The 14,666-nt window shown below is 51.6% G+C and overlaps 1 protein-coding gene across 1 annotated transcript; it reads left to right on the top strand.

Annotated features, from left to right (window-relative positions):
* The first annotated feature begins 987 nt into the window (after window positions 1–987).
* LOC147118803 (uncharacterized) lies at window positions 988–14,045 on the top strand. Its single transcript, XM_085984615.1, has 7 exons — window positions 988–2,241; window positions 4,991–6,470; window positions 6,783–6,898; window position 6,999; window positions 7,097–7,241; window positions 7,280–7,282; window positions 13,603–14,045. Exons 2-7 carry the CDS (start codon window positions 5,100–5,102, stop codon window positions 13,947–13,949), a joined length of 1,983 nt encoding a protein of 660 aa, XP_085840741.1. The 5' UTR covers window positions 988–2,241; window positions 4,991–5,099; the 3' UTR covers window positions 13,950–14,045.
* The last annotated feature ends 621 nt before the right edge of the window (window positions 14,046–14,666 follow it).

The raw sequence follows: 14,666 nt of genomic DNA, 5'->3' as shown, positions 1-14,666 counted from the left end.
CTTTTTTTTTATAAATATACTTTATTGAACATTAAGAACATTTACAACATCGTGATCATTACATTGTATGATACAAATCAATTCCACTGCTCTGCACAGCCATTCCGCCACCACATTTTAACATCAAAACCTGAAGTTTAATTTGTCTCCTGTAACACATATTAATCGATTGTACTTTAAAAATTGGTTATAAAATACTATCCTTAAATTCCTTTCTGAATAAAACATCCACAGAGCCTTATAATGATCTTTTAGCTTATATTTAAAATACTCTTTTAGATTGATTCTCCTCCCCTTAAAAAACAGAGCATTCCTTCTTTGCACAATCACGAATCTAGCCAAACTGAACATTAAATTAATTGCCGCTCCGCTAGACTCGGGCAGACTCTCCTGCAATTCCCATCTCAAAATTGAGTCCCACGGGATTCCCATTCTCGCTGTTCGGTCCCCACCCAGCAAAAAAGCTTCACACAACTGTCAAACATAGTACTTAAAGTCATTTAACTGCGGACATAACACCAGTAAATGGGACAGAGTCTCATCCCGTGTCCCACACACTGAGCAAGTTACCGCCGCCACTCGCCCAATCTTGCACAAGACCGTCATGGTAAAAATCCGGTTATGAGCCAATTTGAAATCCAGTTCAATCCATTCTGGACATTTAAAATTCGCCCACACTCCCTTCCAAATCCTGTTGAAGGCCAGCTGTGGGTATATACTCTGCCAAAACTCCTGACCAGCAGGTGTCTTGAATCTCCATTCTCTAAATACCTCATAGAAATCTCAAGTATGACAGTTGTCAAATTGGACCAACTCTCTCCCCCTTTCTCCAGTACAAAGCTTGGAAAAGCAGGACGCATTTTACTTCTTTTGGAGATTTCCGCATTTATTTCTTCCATCCAATGCTGTGGCATTGCCCTCACAATCTTCTCATACATAATTCCTATTGCTTTTCCTTCTACCTCCTGATCCTCCTCCGTCCCTCACTATCGCTTCCGGCAACCAACCTGGAATCACCTCGTATAATATCTTTCACAGATATAATCCCAGCTTTTATAAAAGCTTGATTAAATAAAACCTCTCCTTCGATGTTGACCCACCTGTTCAAAAATAAGGGCTGTTCTAAAAATTCCTCAGCCCCCTTGGGCATAAACTGCACACTTTTAAAAAATTGGGCCCAATCTCTACAACCCCCTTATAAAACCTAGGGAGAAGTTTAATCGATTTCAAAAACATATTATTGGATTCCATATACAATATCCCCTGCCCTCCTATCCCACTTCGTTTTAAAAAATGCTCAAAACAACTCTTCCAAAAACTTGATTTGACTTCTGAAGAAATCTCTTCACTCATTTGATTCTAAAGGATTTTTTCTTCAAATCAATATCTGGGAAATTGAGTCCTCCCTGATTTCTCCGTCCAATGATGGTATTGTAAGCCACCAAGGCTGGTTTCCCTTCCCATAAAAACTTCAAGCCTCTCAGATGGACTTTTCCGCCCACTCAGGAATATCCTCCACCGTCAATAAGTACCATAGCTTAGATAGCAGGAGAGCAGACACCACTGTCGCTCTTCCTTGCACTTTCAACCACCTTCTTTCCCATCTTCCCCAAATCTTTTTAATTTTCATAACCTTCGGTTCCCAATGTAATCAATCCACTTCATCCCTGTCTTCCTTGCACCCCATATGCACCCCCAGAACTTCCAAAACCTCCACCACCTTAAAGGGACATTTCCCCAACCATTCCCCCCTACCCCTCCCTGCAACCAGGCATTGGGACTTACTATAATTCACTCTGGCTCCTGAAGCTCTACAATATTCCTCCACTACCTCCATAGCTTTCCTCACTGACTCCCCATTTCTCAATGTTAAGCTTGTGTCATCTGCATATTGGTGTATCACCGACACCAGCCCGGAACTGGGTACCACAATCCCAACTACACCTTGTTTCTTTCGCATCATGTAACCTAATGGTTCTGCTACCAATGTGTACAACAATGGGGACAGGGGACAACCCTGTCTCACTGATCTCTGTATCGGAAAATTCTTGGATAAAAAACCATTACATTTAACACAGCTAAATATGTTTGAATAAAAAATCCTTATCCACTGAATGAAATTTTCCTTGACCCAATCGGGTCCTGCTGACCGAGACAGACAATCAACTGTGTGGGCGGGGCCTAATCTTTCCAACTGAAAAGCAAGCGGCGGCCATTGTTTGTGATACAACACACTGAGAGGTGAGGACCCCTTTTTTAATAAAAAGATTGGTGAGGTTGTAAAGTGTATGTTATAGAAAGATTTACCAAAATGTTTTATAAGTACTTTAAGTTTCATGTTTCCCCACCCCTTGCTCCCCCGCCCCTTGCCATGTCAGTGCAGGGGCCCGAGGCCTAGGCTTCTCCAACGGCCAGCAGCGCAACTCCAGTCCCAGGCTTCTGGCCCAGACAGGGACCAACACTGGGAGAGGGTCTGCTGGCTCCCCACCCTGCCTTCCCCCCCCCACCTCCCCAACACTTCCCCATCCCCCCCACTTCCTCCCCCCCCACTTCCTCCCCCCTCCCCCCCACACTTCTTCCCCCCACTTCCTCCCCACTTCCTCCTCCTCACTTCCTCCCCCCCACTTCCCCCCCCCACTTCCTCCCTCCCCACTTCCTCCCCCTCACTTCCTCCCCGCCACTTCCCCCCACTTCCTCCCCCCCACACTTCTTCCCCCCCACTTCCTCCCCCTCACTTCCTCCCACTTCCTCCCCCTCCTCTTCCTCTTCCTCCCGCCCCCACTTCCTCCCCCCACTTCCTTCCCCCCCGCTTCCTCCCCCCCGCTTCCGCTCCCCCCCGCTCCCCCCTGCTCCTTCCCCCCGTTCCTTCCCCCCCACCACCCCTTCCCCCCCACCACCCCTTTTCCCCCCCCCCCACCACCCCTTCCCCCCACCACCCCCTCCCCCCCACCACCCCTTCCCCCACCACCCCTCCCCCCCCCACCACCCCTTCCCCCCACCACCCTCCCCCCACCACCCCTTCCCCCACCACCCCTTCCCCCCACCACCCCTCCCCCCCACCACCCCTCCCCCCCCACCACCCCTCCCCCCCCACCACCCCTCCCCCCCACCACCCCTCCCCACCACCCCTCCCCCCACCACCCCTCCCCCCACCACCCCTTCCCCCCCACCACCCCTCCCCCCCCCACCACCCCTTCCCCCCCACCACCCCTCCCCCCCACCAACCCTCCCCCCACCACCCCTCCCCCCCACCACCCCTCCCCCCACCACCCCTTCCCCCCACCACCCCTCCCCCCCACCACCCCTCCCCCCCCACCACCCCTTCCCCCCACCACCCCTCCCCCACCCCTCCCCCCACCACCCCTCCCCCCACCACCCCTCCCCCCCACCACCCCTTCCCCCCACCACCCCTCCCCCACCACCCCTCCCCCCCCACCCCCTTCCCCCCCCCACCACCCCTTCCCCCCCACCACCCCTTCCCCCCACCACCCCTTCCCCCCCCAACCCTCCCCCCCACCACCCCTCCCCCCACCACCCCTTCCCCCCCCCCTTCCCCCCACCACCCTTCCCCCCCTCCACCCCTCCCCCCACCACCCCTCCCCCCCCCACCCCTTCCCCCCCACCACCCCTTCCCCCTCCCCCCCACCACACCTTCCCCCCCCTCCCCCCACCCCTCCCCCCCACCACCCCTTCCCCCCCACCACCCCTCCCCCCCACCACCCCTTCCCCCACCAACCCCCTTCCCCCCCACCACCCCTCCCCCCACCACCCCTCCCCCCCCACCACCCCTTCCCCCCCACCACCCCTTCCCCCCCACCACCCCTCCCCCCCCACCACCCCTACCACCCCTTCCCCCCCACCACCACCCCTTCCCCCCCAACCCTCCCCCCCCAACCCTCCCCCCACCACCCCTCCCCCCACCACCCCTCCCCCCCACCCCTTCCCCCCACCACCCCTTCCCCCCACCACCCCTCCCCCCACCACCCCTTCCCCCCACCACCCCCCTTCCCCCCCACCACCCCTTCCCCCCCACCACCCCTCCCCCCCACCACCCCTCCCCCCCACCACCCCTCCCCCCACCACCAACCCTTCCCCCCACCACCCCTCCCCCCCACCACCCCTCCCCCCACCACCCCTCCCCCACCACCCCTCCCCCACCACCCCTTCCCCCCCACCACCCCTCCCCCCACCACCCCTCCCCCACCACCCCTTCCCCCCCACCACCCCTCCCCCCACCACCCCCTTCCCCCCACCACCCCCTCCCCCCCACCACCCCCTCCCCCCCACCACCCTTCCCTCCCCCCCACCACCCCTCCCCCCCACCAGCCCTTCCCCCCCACCACCCCTCCCCCCCCCTCCCCCCACCACCCCTTCCCCCACCACCCCTTCCCCCCACCACCCCTCCCCCACCACCCCTTCCCTCCCACCACCCCTCCCCCCCACCACCCCTCCCCCCCACCAGCCCTTCCCCCCCACCACCCCTCCCCCCCTCCACCCCACCAGCCCTTCCCCCCCACCACCCCTCCCCCCACCACCACCCCTCCCCCCCACCACCCCTCCCCCCCACCAGCCCTTCCCCCCCACCACCCCTCCCCCCACCACCCCTCCCCCCCCCACCACCCTCCCCCCCGCCACCCCTTCCCCCCCCCCACCACCCCTTCCCCCCCCGCCACCCCTTCCCCCCCCCGCCACCACCCATGCGCGCCTGGTGTTCCAACCGCGGGATTTTGTGTGCTGAGCGTGCGCGTTGCGGACCGATCGGGGTGGGCGATTGTGGAGCAGGAGGGAGGCACATGCACGGGACTCAGCGTCAACAGCGTGCTTTCTGGAGCGCGGGGTCTTGTGGGTATTACAGCTGCCATTACTGCTGATCCTTTCAACCAACCTGTGTAGCAGCCGGAGTCTGAAAATCAGCTTCACTGCCACTAGGTTCGGAAAGGGGAAAATTAAACAAGTTTGCCTCTGATCATTTTCTGAACTCAATTTACAGGGTTTTTGAAGTGGAGCAGTTACAGGCGGGAAGCTCAGACCAAACATCACGTCAAGATCTGACCGAGTTGCTCGATTCATCAGGACCTGAATATCATCGGCCTTTGCACATGGAAGGAGAAAGCAGCGATCGCAGCGATGACAAACCGCACACGTGTTCGGTGTGTGGACGCGGATTCAGCCGATCGCCTGACCTGGTGAGACACGTGCACCATCACACCGGGGAGAAACCGGGTAAAGGTGGGGACAGTGGGAAGGGATTCAGTTCCCCGTCTGCATTGGAAGATCAACGGCGCAGTCACACCAGGGACAGTCCGTTCACCTGCTCCGTGTGTGGAAAAGGATTTGTTTCTTCATCCCACCTGCAAAGACACCAGCGAGTTCACACTGGGGAGAGACCATTTCAGTGTTCTGACTGTGGGAAGCGTTTTAAAAGCCCCGGGGAGCTGAAGGGACACCAGCGAGTTCACACTAACGAGAGACCCTTTAAATGTTTTGAGTGTGGGAAGAGTTTTAAAATCCCCCGGGAACTCAAGCAACACCAGCGAGTTCACACTGGGGAGAGACCGTTCACCTGCTCCGAGTGTGGGAAGGGATTTGCTCAGACATCCAACCTGCAGTCACACCAGCTTGTTCACACTGACGAGAGATCCTTTACATGTTCTGACTGTGGGAAAAGCTTTAAAAGCTCCGGGGATCTGAAGAGACACCAGCGAGTTCACACTGATGAGAGGCCGTTTAACTGTCCTGACTGTGGGAAGAGCTTTACAAGATCCGGGGATCTGAAGCGACACCAGCGAGTTCACACTGATGAGAGACCATTTAACTGTCCTTACTGTGGGAAAAGCTTTAAAAGCTTCAGGGAGCTGAAGGCACACCAGCAAGTTCACACCAACGAAAGACCCTTTAAATGTTCTGAGTGTGGGAAGAGTTTTAAAATCCCCCAGGATCTCAAGCAACACCAGCGAGTTCACACTGATGAGAGACCCTTTAAATGTTCTGAGTGTGGGAAGAGTTTTAAAATCCCCCGGGAGCTCAAGCAACACCAGCGAGTTCACACTAACGAGAGACCCTTTAACTGTTCTGAATGTGGGAAGAATTTTAAAAGCTCCTGGCATCTGAAGAGACACCAACAACTACTCACTGCTGAAAAGCCATTCACATGCTCTGTGTGTGGGAAGGGATTCACTCATTCATCCAACCTGCTGAGACACCAGCAAGTTCACACTGATGAGAGACCCTTTAAATGTTCTGACTGTGGAAAGAGCTTTAAAAGCTCTGGGGAGCTCAAGCAACACCAGCGAGTTCACACTGATGAGAGACCCTTTAAATGTTCTGAATGTGGGAAGAGCTTTAAAAGCTCTGGGGAGCTGAAGAGACACCAGCGCCTCCACACTGGGGAGAGGCCGTTCACCTGCTCCGTGTGTGGGAAGGGATTCACTGAGTCATCCAACCTGCTGAGACACCAGCGTCTCCACACTGTGTAGAGGATATTCATCTGCCCCGAATGTGGAAGGGATTCACTGAGTCATCCAACCTGCTGAGACAAAAGCTTGTTCACACTGATGAGAGACCCTTTAAATGTTCTGACTGGAAAGAGCTTTAAAAGCTCCGGGGCGCGCAAGCAACACCAGCGAGTTCACACTGGGGAGAGGCCGTTCACCTGCTCCGAGTGTGGGAAGGGATTCACTCAGACATCCAAACTGCAGAGACACCAGCGTCTCCACACTGTGGAGAGGATATTCATCTGCCCCGAATGTGGGAAGGGATTCACTGATTCATCCACCCTGCAGACACACCAGCTTGTTCACACTGACGAGAGATCCTTTAAATGTTCTGAATGTAGGAAGAGCTTTAAAAGCTCCGGGGAGCTGAAGAGACACCAGCGCCTCCACACTGGGGAGAGGCCGTGCATGTAGTGTATGTACCTTTAAGAGGAACTATGTTTTTTTGAAGCCCTGTGTACTGTGGTACCGGTAGTGACCACTCGGGTATATAAGCCTGTACAGCGTCTTGTATAGTTAGTTCACCTCTGGACTTTGTTCAGTAAACACTTGTTAAAGCAACTCCTGCATTCCGTGCCTCCATTAACACACGGATACAACAGTTCACCTGCTCCGTGTGTGGGAAGGGATTCACTCTGTCATCCACCCTCCTGTCACACCAGCTTGTTCACGCTGACGAGAGACCCTTTAAATGTTCTGACTGTGGGAAGAGCTTTAAAAGCTCTAACATCCTTAAGGGACACCAGCGTCTTCACACTGATCATAGAATCTTAACAGCACAGAAGGAGGTGATTCGGCCCATTGTGTCTGTGTCGGCTCTTTGAAAGAGCTGTCCAATTTAGTCCCAAACCCCAGCTTTATCCCCAGAACTCTGCAAACTAGTCCTCTTCAAGTACATGTCCAATTACCGTTTGAAAGTTCCTGTGGAACCTGATTCCAGCATCCTTTCAGATGGTGCGTTCCAGATCTTAACAACCCTCTGTGTGAAAACAATTCTCCTCATTCCCCTCTCGTTCTTTTAGCAACTATTTTAAATCTGTGACCTTTGGTTACCGACCCACTTGCCAGAGTGAACAGTTTTTCCCTACTTGCTCGATCAAAACCCCTCATCATTTTGAACACCTCTATTAGGTCTCCTCTTAACCTTCTCTGCTCTAAGGGGAACAATCCCAGCTTCTCCAATCTCTCCACATAACTGAAGTCCCTCATCCCTGGTACCATCCTGGTCAACCTCCTCTGTACCCTCTCCAAGGCCTTGACATCCTTCCTAAAGTGTGGTGCCCAGAACTGTACACAAGACTCCAGCTGAGGCCAAAACCCTGCAGCTGTACAAAACCCTGGTTAGACCACACCTGGAGTACTGTGAGCAGTTCTGGGCACCACACCTTAGGAAGGATATATTGGCCTTGGAGGGAGTGCAGCGTAGGTTTACCAGAATATTACCCGGACTTCAAGGGTTAAGTTACGAGGAGAGATTACACAAATTAAGGTTGTATTCCCTGGAATTTAGAAGGTTAATGGATGATCTGATCGAAGTTTTCAGGATATTAAGGGGAACAGATAGGGTAGATGGAGAGAAACTATTTCCGCTGGTTGGGGATTCTAGGACTGGGGACACAGTCTAAAAATTAGAGCCAGACCTTTCAGGAGTGAAATTAGGAAACACTTCTACACACAAAGGGTGGTAGAAGTTTGGAACTCTCTTCTGCAAACGGCAATTGATGCGAGATCAATTGTTAATTTTAAATCTGAGATTGAAAGATTTTTGTTACCCAAAGGTATTAAGGGATATGGGCCAAAGGTGGGTGTATGGAGTTAGGTCACAGATCAGCCATGATCTCATTGAAAGGCGGAACAGGCTCGAAGGGCTGAATGGCCTCCTCCTGTCCTGATACAAAGATGGGTGGGAAAGCAAGTTGTGCAGAGGACTCAAAGAACCTGCAAAGGGATATAGACAGGCAAAGTGAGTGGGCAAACATTTGGCAGATGGAGTATAATGTGGGAAAGTGCGAGGTTATACACTTTGGCAGGAAAAATAAAAAAGCAAATTATTATTTAAATGGAGAGAGATTACAAAATGCTACAGTTCAGAGGGACCTGGGGGTCCTTATGCATGAAACACAAAAAGTTACCATGCAGGTACAGCAAGTAATCAAAAAGGCAAATGGGATGTTAGCCTTTATTTCAAAGGGGTTGGAGTATAAAAGCAGGGAAGTCCTGCTACAACTGTACAGGGTATTGGTGAGACCACACCTTGGGTACTGCGTACAGTTTTGGTCTCCTTATTTAAGGAGGGATATACTTGCATTGGAGGCAGTTCAGAGACGATTCCCCAGGTTAATTCCAGAGATGAGAGGTTTGACTTATGAGGAAAGGTTGAGCAGGCTGGGCCTATACTCATTGGAATTCAGAAGAATGAGAGGTGATCTTATTGAAACATATAAGATACTGAGGGGGCTCGACAGGGTAGATGCAGAGAGGATGTTTCCCCACATGGGGGAATCTAGAATTCGGGGGCACAGTTTCAGAATAAAGGGTCGCCCTTTTAGAACTGAGATGAGGAGGAATTTCTTCTCTCAGAGGATCGTAAATCTGTGGAATTCTCTGCCCCAGAGAGCTGTGGAGGCTGGGTCATTAAATATATTTAAGGTGGAGATAGACAGATTTTTGCAACATAAGGAAGTGAAGGGTTATGGGGAGCAGGCTGGGAAGTGGCTTTGAGCCCAAGATCAGCTATGATCTTATTGAATGGCGGAGCAGGCTCGAGGGGCTGAATGGCCTCCTCCTGTCCTATGTTCCTAACTAGTGATCTATAAAGTTTAGTGTAACTTCCTTGTTTTTGTATTCAATGGCCCTATTTACAAAGCCAAGTATCCCATACGCTTTCTGAACCGCCTCACCAACTTGCCGTGGCACTTTCAAAGATTTGTGAATATGGACCCCCAGGTCCCTCTGCTCCTGCACCCCCTCAAAATAGTCCCATTTAGATTATACGGCCTCTCCCTGTTGTTTGTCCCAAACTGCATCACTTCACACTTATCCTCATTTAATTTCATCTGCCTTGTGTCTGCTCATTTCACAGTCTGTCTCTGTCCTCCTGAAGTCTGCTACTACTATGCTCACTATTTACTACGTTGCCAAGTTTTGTATCATCTGTAAACTTCAAAATTGTACACCTATACCCAAGTCCAGGTCAGTTATATATAACAAGAAAAGCAATGGTCCTAATCCCGACCCCTGGGGGAACCCACTGCATACTTCCCTCCAGTCAGAAAAATATCCCTCAGCACTACTCACTGTCTCCTCTCCCTTAGCCAATTAGCAGGTGTGGGCCATTTGGCCCCTCGAGCCTGCTCCGCCATTCAGTAAGATCATGGCCGATCATTGACCTCAACTCCACTTTCCCGCCCTATCGCCATATCCCTTGATTCCCCTAGAGTCCAACAATCTATCGATCTCAGCCTTGAATATACTCAAAGACTCAGCATTCACAGCCCTCTGGGGCAGAGAATTACAGAGATTCACAACCCTCTGAGTGAAGAAATTCCTCCTCATCTCAGTCTTAAATGGCCGACCCCTTATCCTGAGACTGTGACCCCTAGTTCTGGACACTCCAGCCAGGGGAAACAACCTCTCAGCATCTACCCTGTCAATCCCCTTCAGAATCTTGAATGTTTCAATGAGATCACCTCTCAATCTTCTAAACTCCAGAGAGTATAGGCCCATTCTACACAATCTCTCATCATAGGACAGCCCTCTCATCCCAGGAATCAATCCAGTGAACCTTTGTTGCACCGTCTCCAAGGCAAGTATATCCTTCCTTAGATAAGGAGACCAAAACTGTGCACAGTACTCCAGGTGTGGTCTCACCAAGGCCCTGTACAATTGTAGCCAGACTTCCTTACTCTTATAGTCCAACCCCCTTGCAATAAAGGCCAACATGCCATTTGCCTTCCTCATTGCTTGCTGTACCTGCATGCTAGCTTTCTGTGTTTCTTGCACGAGGACACCCAAATCTCTCTGAACACCAACATTTGAAAGTTTCTCACCATTTAAAAAATATTCTGTTTTCCTATTCTTCCTACCAAAGTGAATAACCTCACATTTCCCCACATTATACTCCATCTGCCACCTTACTGCCCACTCACTTAGTCTATCTATATCCCTTTGCAGACTCTGTGTTCTCCTCACAGCTTACTGTCCCACCTAGCTTTGTATCATCATCAAACTTGGATACATTACACTCGGTCCCTTCATCTAGGTCATTAATATAGATTGTAAATAGCTGAGGCCCCAACACTGATCCTTGCGGCACCCCACTAGTTACAGCCTGCCAACCTGAAAAAGATCTCTTTATCCCTACTCTCTGTTTTCTGCCCATTAACCAATCCTCTATCCATGCTATTATATTACCCCCAACCCTGTGAGCCCTAATCTTGTGTAATAATCTTTTATGTGGCACCTTATCGAATACCTTTTGGAAATCCAAATATACTACATCCACTGGTTCCCCTTTATCTACCCTGCTAGTTACATCCTCAAAAAACTCTAATAAATTTGTCAAACACGATTTTCCTTTCATAAAACCATGTTGACTCTGCCTAATCATATTATGATTTTCTAAGTGCCCTGATACAACTTCCGTAACAATGGATTCCAGCATTTTCCCAATGACTGATGTCAGGCTAACTGGCCTGTGTTCCCTGTCTTTTTCTCTCCCTCCTTTCTTGAATAGCAGTGTTACATTTGCGACCTTCCAATCCACTGGGACCATTCTAGAATCTAGGGAATTTTGGAAGATCAAAACCAATGCATCCACTATCTCCTCAGCCACCTCTTTTAGAATCCTAGGATGTAGGCCGTCAGGTCCCGGGGATTTGTCGGCTTTTAGTCCCATTCGTTTCTCTAGTACTTATATTAGTTACATTAAGTTCTTCACCCTCATTAAATCCTCGGTTCCACACCATTTTTGGTATGCTTTTGTGTCTTCTACTGTGAATACAGATACAAAATATTTGTTTAATGTTTCTATCATTTCCTTATTCCCCATAATAATTTCTCCTGTCTCTACCTCTAAGGGACCAACGTTGTCAGCTGTGGCTCAGTTGGTAGCACACTCGCCTCGGGGTCAAAGGGTGGTGGGTTCAAGTCCCACTCCAGGGACTTGAGCACATAACCCTAGGCTGACACTCCAGGGGAGTGCTGAGGGAGTGCTGCACTGTCAGAGGTGCCGCCTTTCTGATGAGAAGTTAAACCGAGGCCCCGTCTTCCCTCTCAGGTGGATGTAAAAGATCCCATGGCACTATTTCGAAGAGTAGGGGAGTTATCCCCGGTGTCCTGGCCAATATTTATCCCACAACCAACATAACAAAAATAGATTATCTGGTGATTATCACATTGCTGTTTGTGGGAGCTTGCTGAGTGAAAATTGACTGCTGCATTTCCCACATTACAACAGTGACTCCACTTCAAAAAGTATTTCATTGACTGTAAAGCACTTTGAGACGTCCCGTGGTCGTGAATGGCGCTATATAAATGAAAGTCTTTCTTTACTTTTGCTACTCTCTCCCTTTTTGATGCTTTTGATTTAATTATTAAACATTAAAGAAATTATTGCAGTGACAAAGGCTGTCTCTAAAACTGCAGGAAATTTGTCTTTAAATAAGCTTCTTTAGTGAAACTGCTGTGGCTCTGGTCCTTTGCCAGGCCCGCTGACTGTGGCCCCTCTCCCAGATTCCAGCCCCAGCTCTGTGCTGACTGTGGCCCCTCTCCCAGATTCCAGCCCCAGCTCTGTGCTGACTGTGGTCCCTCTCCCAGATTCCAGCCCCAGCTCTGTGCTGACTGTGGCCCCTCTCCCAGATTCCATCCCCAGCTCTGTGCTGACTGTGGCCCCTCTCCCAGATTCCATCCCCAGCTCTGTGCTGACTGAGGCCCCTCTCCCAGATTCCAGCCCCAGCTCTGTGCTGACTGAGCTGCTCTCACCTGGGGACAGCGCGTCACAATCGGCCCCAGCACACCTGAGCTGCTCACCTGGCCCCGTCCCCTTGCTGCGCCACCATTGGTTGGAGGACTAGCCGCCCGCTCGCTCCGCCCACCTCCGCCCCGCTCTTCCTATTGGTCCGGAGCTCCCGTCAATCACCCGGGCAGTGTGAGCTGAGCATGCACGGACCTTGGCAGCAGCCGCTGGGGGGACGCAGGCTGCTCACACCCCGAGTGCGGCCCCAGGCCCCATTATTAAAACACTCAACATTATCTGCTTCACAAACACCCGGGGTGGGCCTCAGGCCCCGAACAAGAGCCTCCGGGCTGGGCGTTTGCCCCGAGTGGGGCGGCAGCTGTGGGGCTTTCTCCCGGTGACAGGGCCGGGTTAACGGCCGCCATCTTGAGAGGCTCGGGGCAGCAGGGTGCATGCGCGGCCCCCTTGGCCAGGAACCAGGAGGAGAGAAATTTGTCAATTTCTATCCTGGACTCTCAGTGATGGCTTTTGTAAACTCCTTTTACAGGCTGTGAGAAGGGCAGCATTTACACACCGCAAACTCAAACCAAACATCACATCAAGATCTGAGAGAGTCACTCGATTCATCAGGACCCGAATATCATCGGCCTTTGAATGTGGAAGGAGAAATGTTTGTCTGTTCTGTCTGTGGGAAAAGATTTCAAACATCAGTGTGACTGGAAAAGCACCGAGACACACACACGCGAGTGAGAGTGTTCCAGTGCACTGACTGTGGAAAGAGCTTTAACCAGTTACACAGCCTGAAAAAACATCGCACCATTCACAGCGGGGAGAAAGCGTACACGTGTGTGTGTGGACGAGGCTTCAACTGATCGTCCAACCTGGAGAGACACAAGAACACCCGCACCATGGAGAAACCGTGGAAATGTGGGGACTGTGGGAAGTGATTCAGTTATCCATCCCGGCTGTTAACTCATCGACGCAGTCACACCGGGGAGAGGCCATTCAGCTGCTCCGAGTGTGAGAAGGGATTTACTCAGTTATCTGGCCTGCTGGCACACCAGCGAGTTCACACTGCAGAGAGGCTGTTCACCTGCTCCGTGTGTGTTAAGAGATTCATACAGTTATCCAGCTTGCAAATACACCAGCGAGTTCATACCAGGGAGAGGCCATTCACCTGCTCCGTGTGTGGGAAAAGATTCTCTCAGTCATCTAACCTGCTGAGACACCAGCAATGTCACACTGGGGAGAGGCCGTTCACCTGCTCCATATGTGGGAAGGGATTCACTCAGTTATCTGGCCTTCTGGCACACCAGCGAGTTCATACAGGGGAGAGACCGTTCACCTGCTCAGTGTGTGGAAAGGGATTCACTGAGTCATCCATACTGCGGACACACCAGCGAGTTCACACTGGGGAGAGGCCATTCACATGCTCCGAGTGTGGGAGGGGTTTCGCTCAGTCAACCACATTGCTGAAACACCAGCGAGTTCACAAGTGACTGCAGAGGTTGGATTCTGCTGTTATTGCTGCTGTTAATCACATCCAGGACTGAACCATGTTCATTCCAACATATGGGGTTTGTTTCCGCTGATGCTAATAATAACTGGCTGGAGTTTAATATTCTGGATATATAGCCGATTGTATTCTCGGGGCTGCAGTGTCCCTTTAAGAACCGCTGTCTGTGATCTTTCCCCTTAATTCAGGGACTCTGATCAGAAATTAGTTTGCAATAACATTAACTTTTACTTCAATCCTAAATTGATCTTTGGCACAAAATCTACAATTCAGTGTCTGAAAGATTCCACTGATTAACATTTCCAATTAGAAAGTGCTGATTAATCCTTGCTGACAATTCTTACTGACTTGCACATTACACACAGTGGCACCTCCATTATCCACCAGAAAGAATGGGAATGGGAATTGGTGGAGAATCGAGAGTCCCCAAATGTTGCCCCTCCCGTCTGGCACAGCAATCCCCTCAGCACGGGAATGGAGACAAGTCCAATCCAAGTAATGGGCTGAGTTTAATCTTTCTGGGTCTGTGGGATTGGTTCATATCAGACAGGAGGAGATTGGTGTCAGTGACTGTGGGGTTGGTTTATATCAGGTACATCGGCGAGACCATGCAGACACTGCGACAACGGATGAACGGACACCGCGCAACAATCACCAGGCAGGAGTGTTCCCTCCCAGTCGGGGAACACTTCAGCAGTCA

Source organism: Somniosus microcephalus, chromosome 4 (assembly GCF_052327205.1).
Source record: "Somniosus microcephalus isolate GS21.2 chromosome 4, FLI_Smic_1.0, whole genome shotgun sequence".
Lineage (NCBI taxonomy): Eukaryota > Metazoa > Chordata > Chondrichthyes > Squaliformes > Somniosidae > Somniosus > Somniosus microcephalus.
Note: the sequence above shows the minus strand (reverse complement) of the source record. Positions and strands in the feature narration are given on the sequence as shown.

Excerpts from the sequence above, each read along its gene's own strand:
- LOC147118803 (XM_085984615.1), top strand. The coding sequence starts at position 5,100 with ATGGAAGGAGAAAGCAGCGATCGCAGCGATGACAAACCGCACACGTGT. Across the intron at positions 6,471-6,782 it reads GACACCAGCGTCTCCACACT|ACACACCAGCTTGTTCACAC; the intron begins GTGTAGAGGATA and ends TCCACCCTGCAG.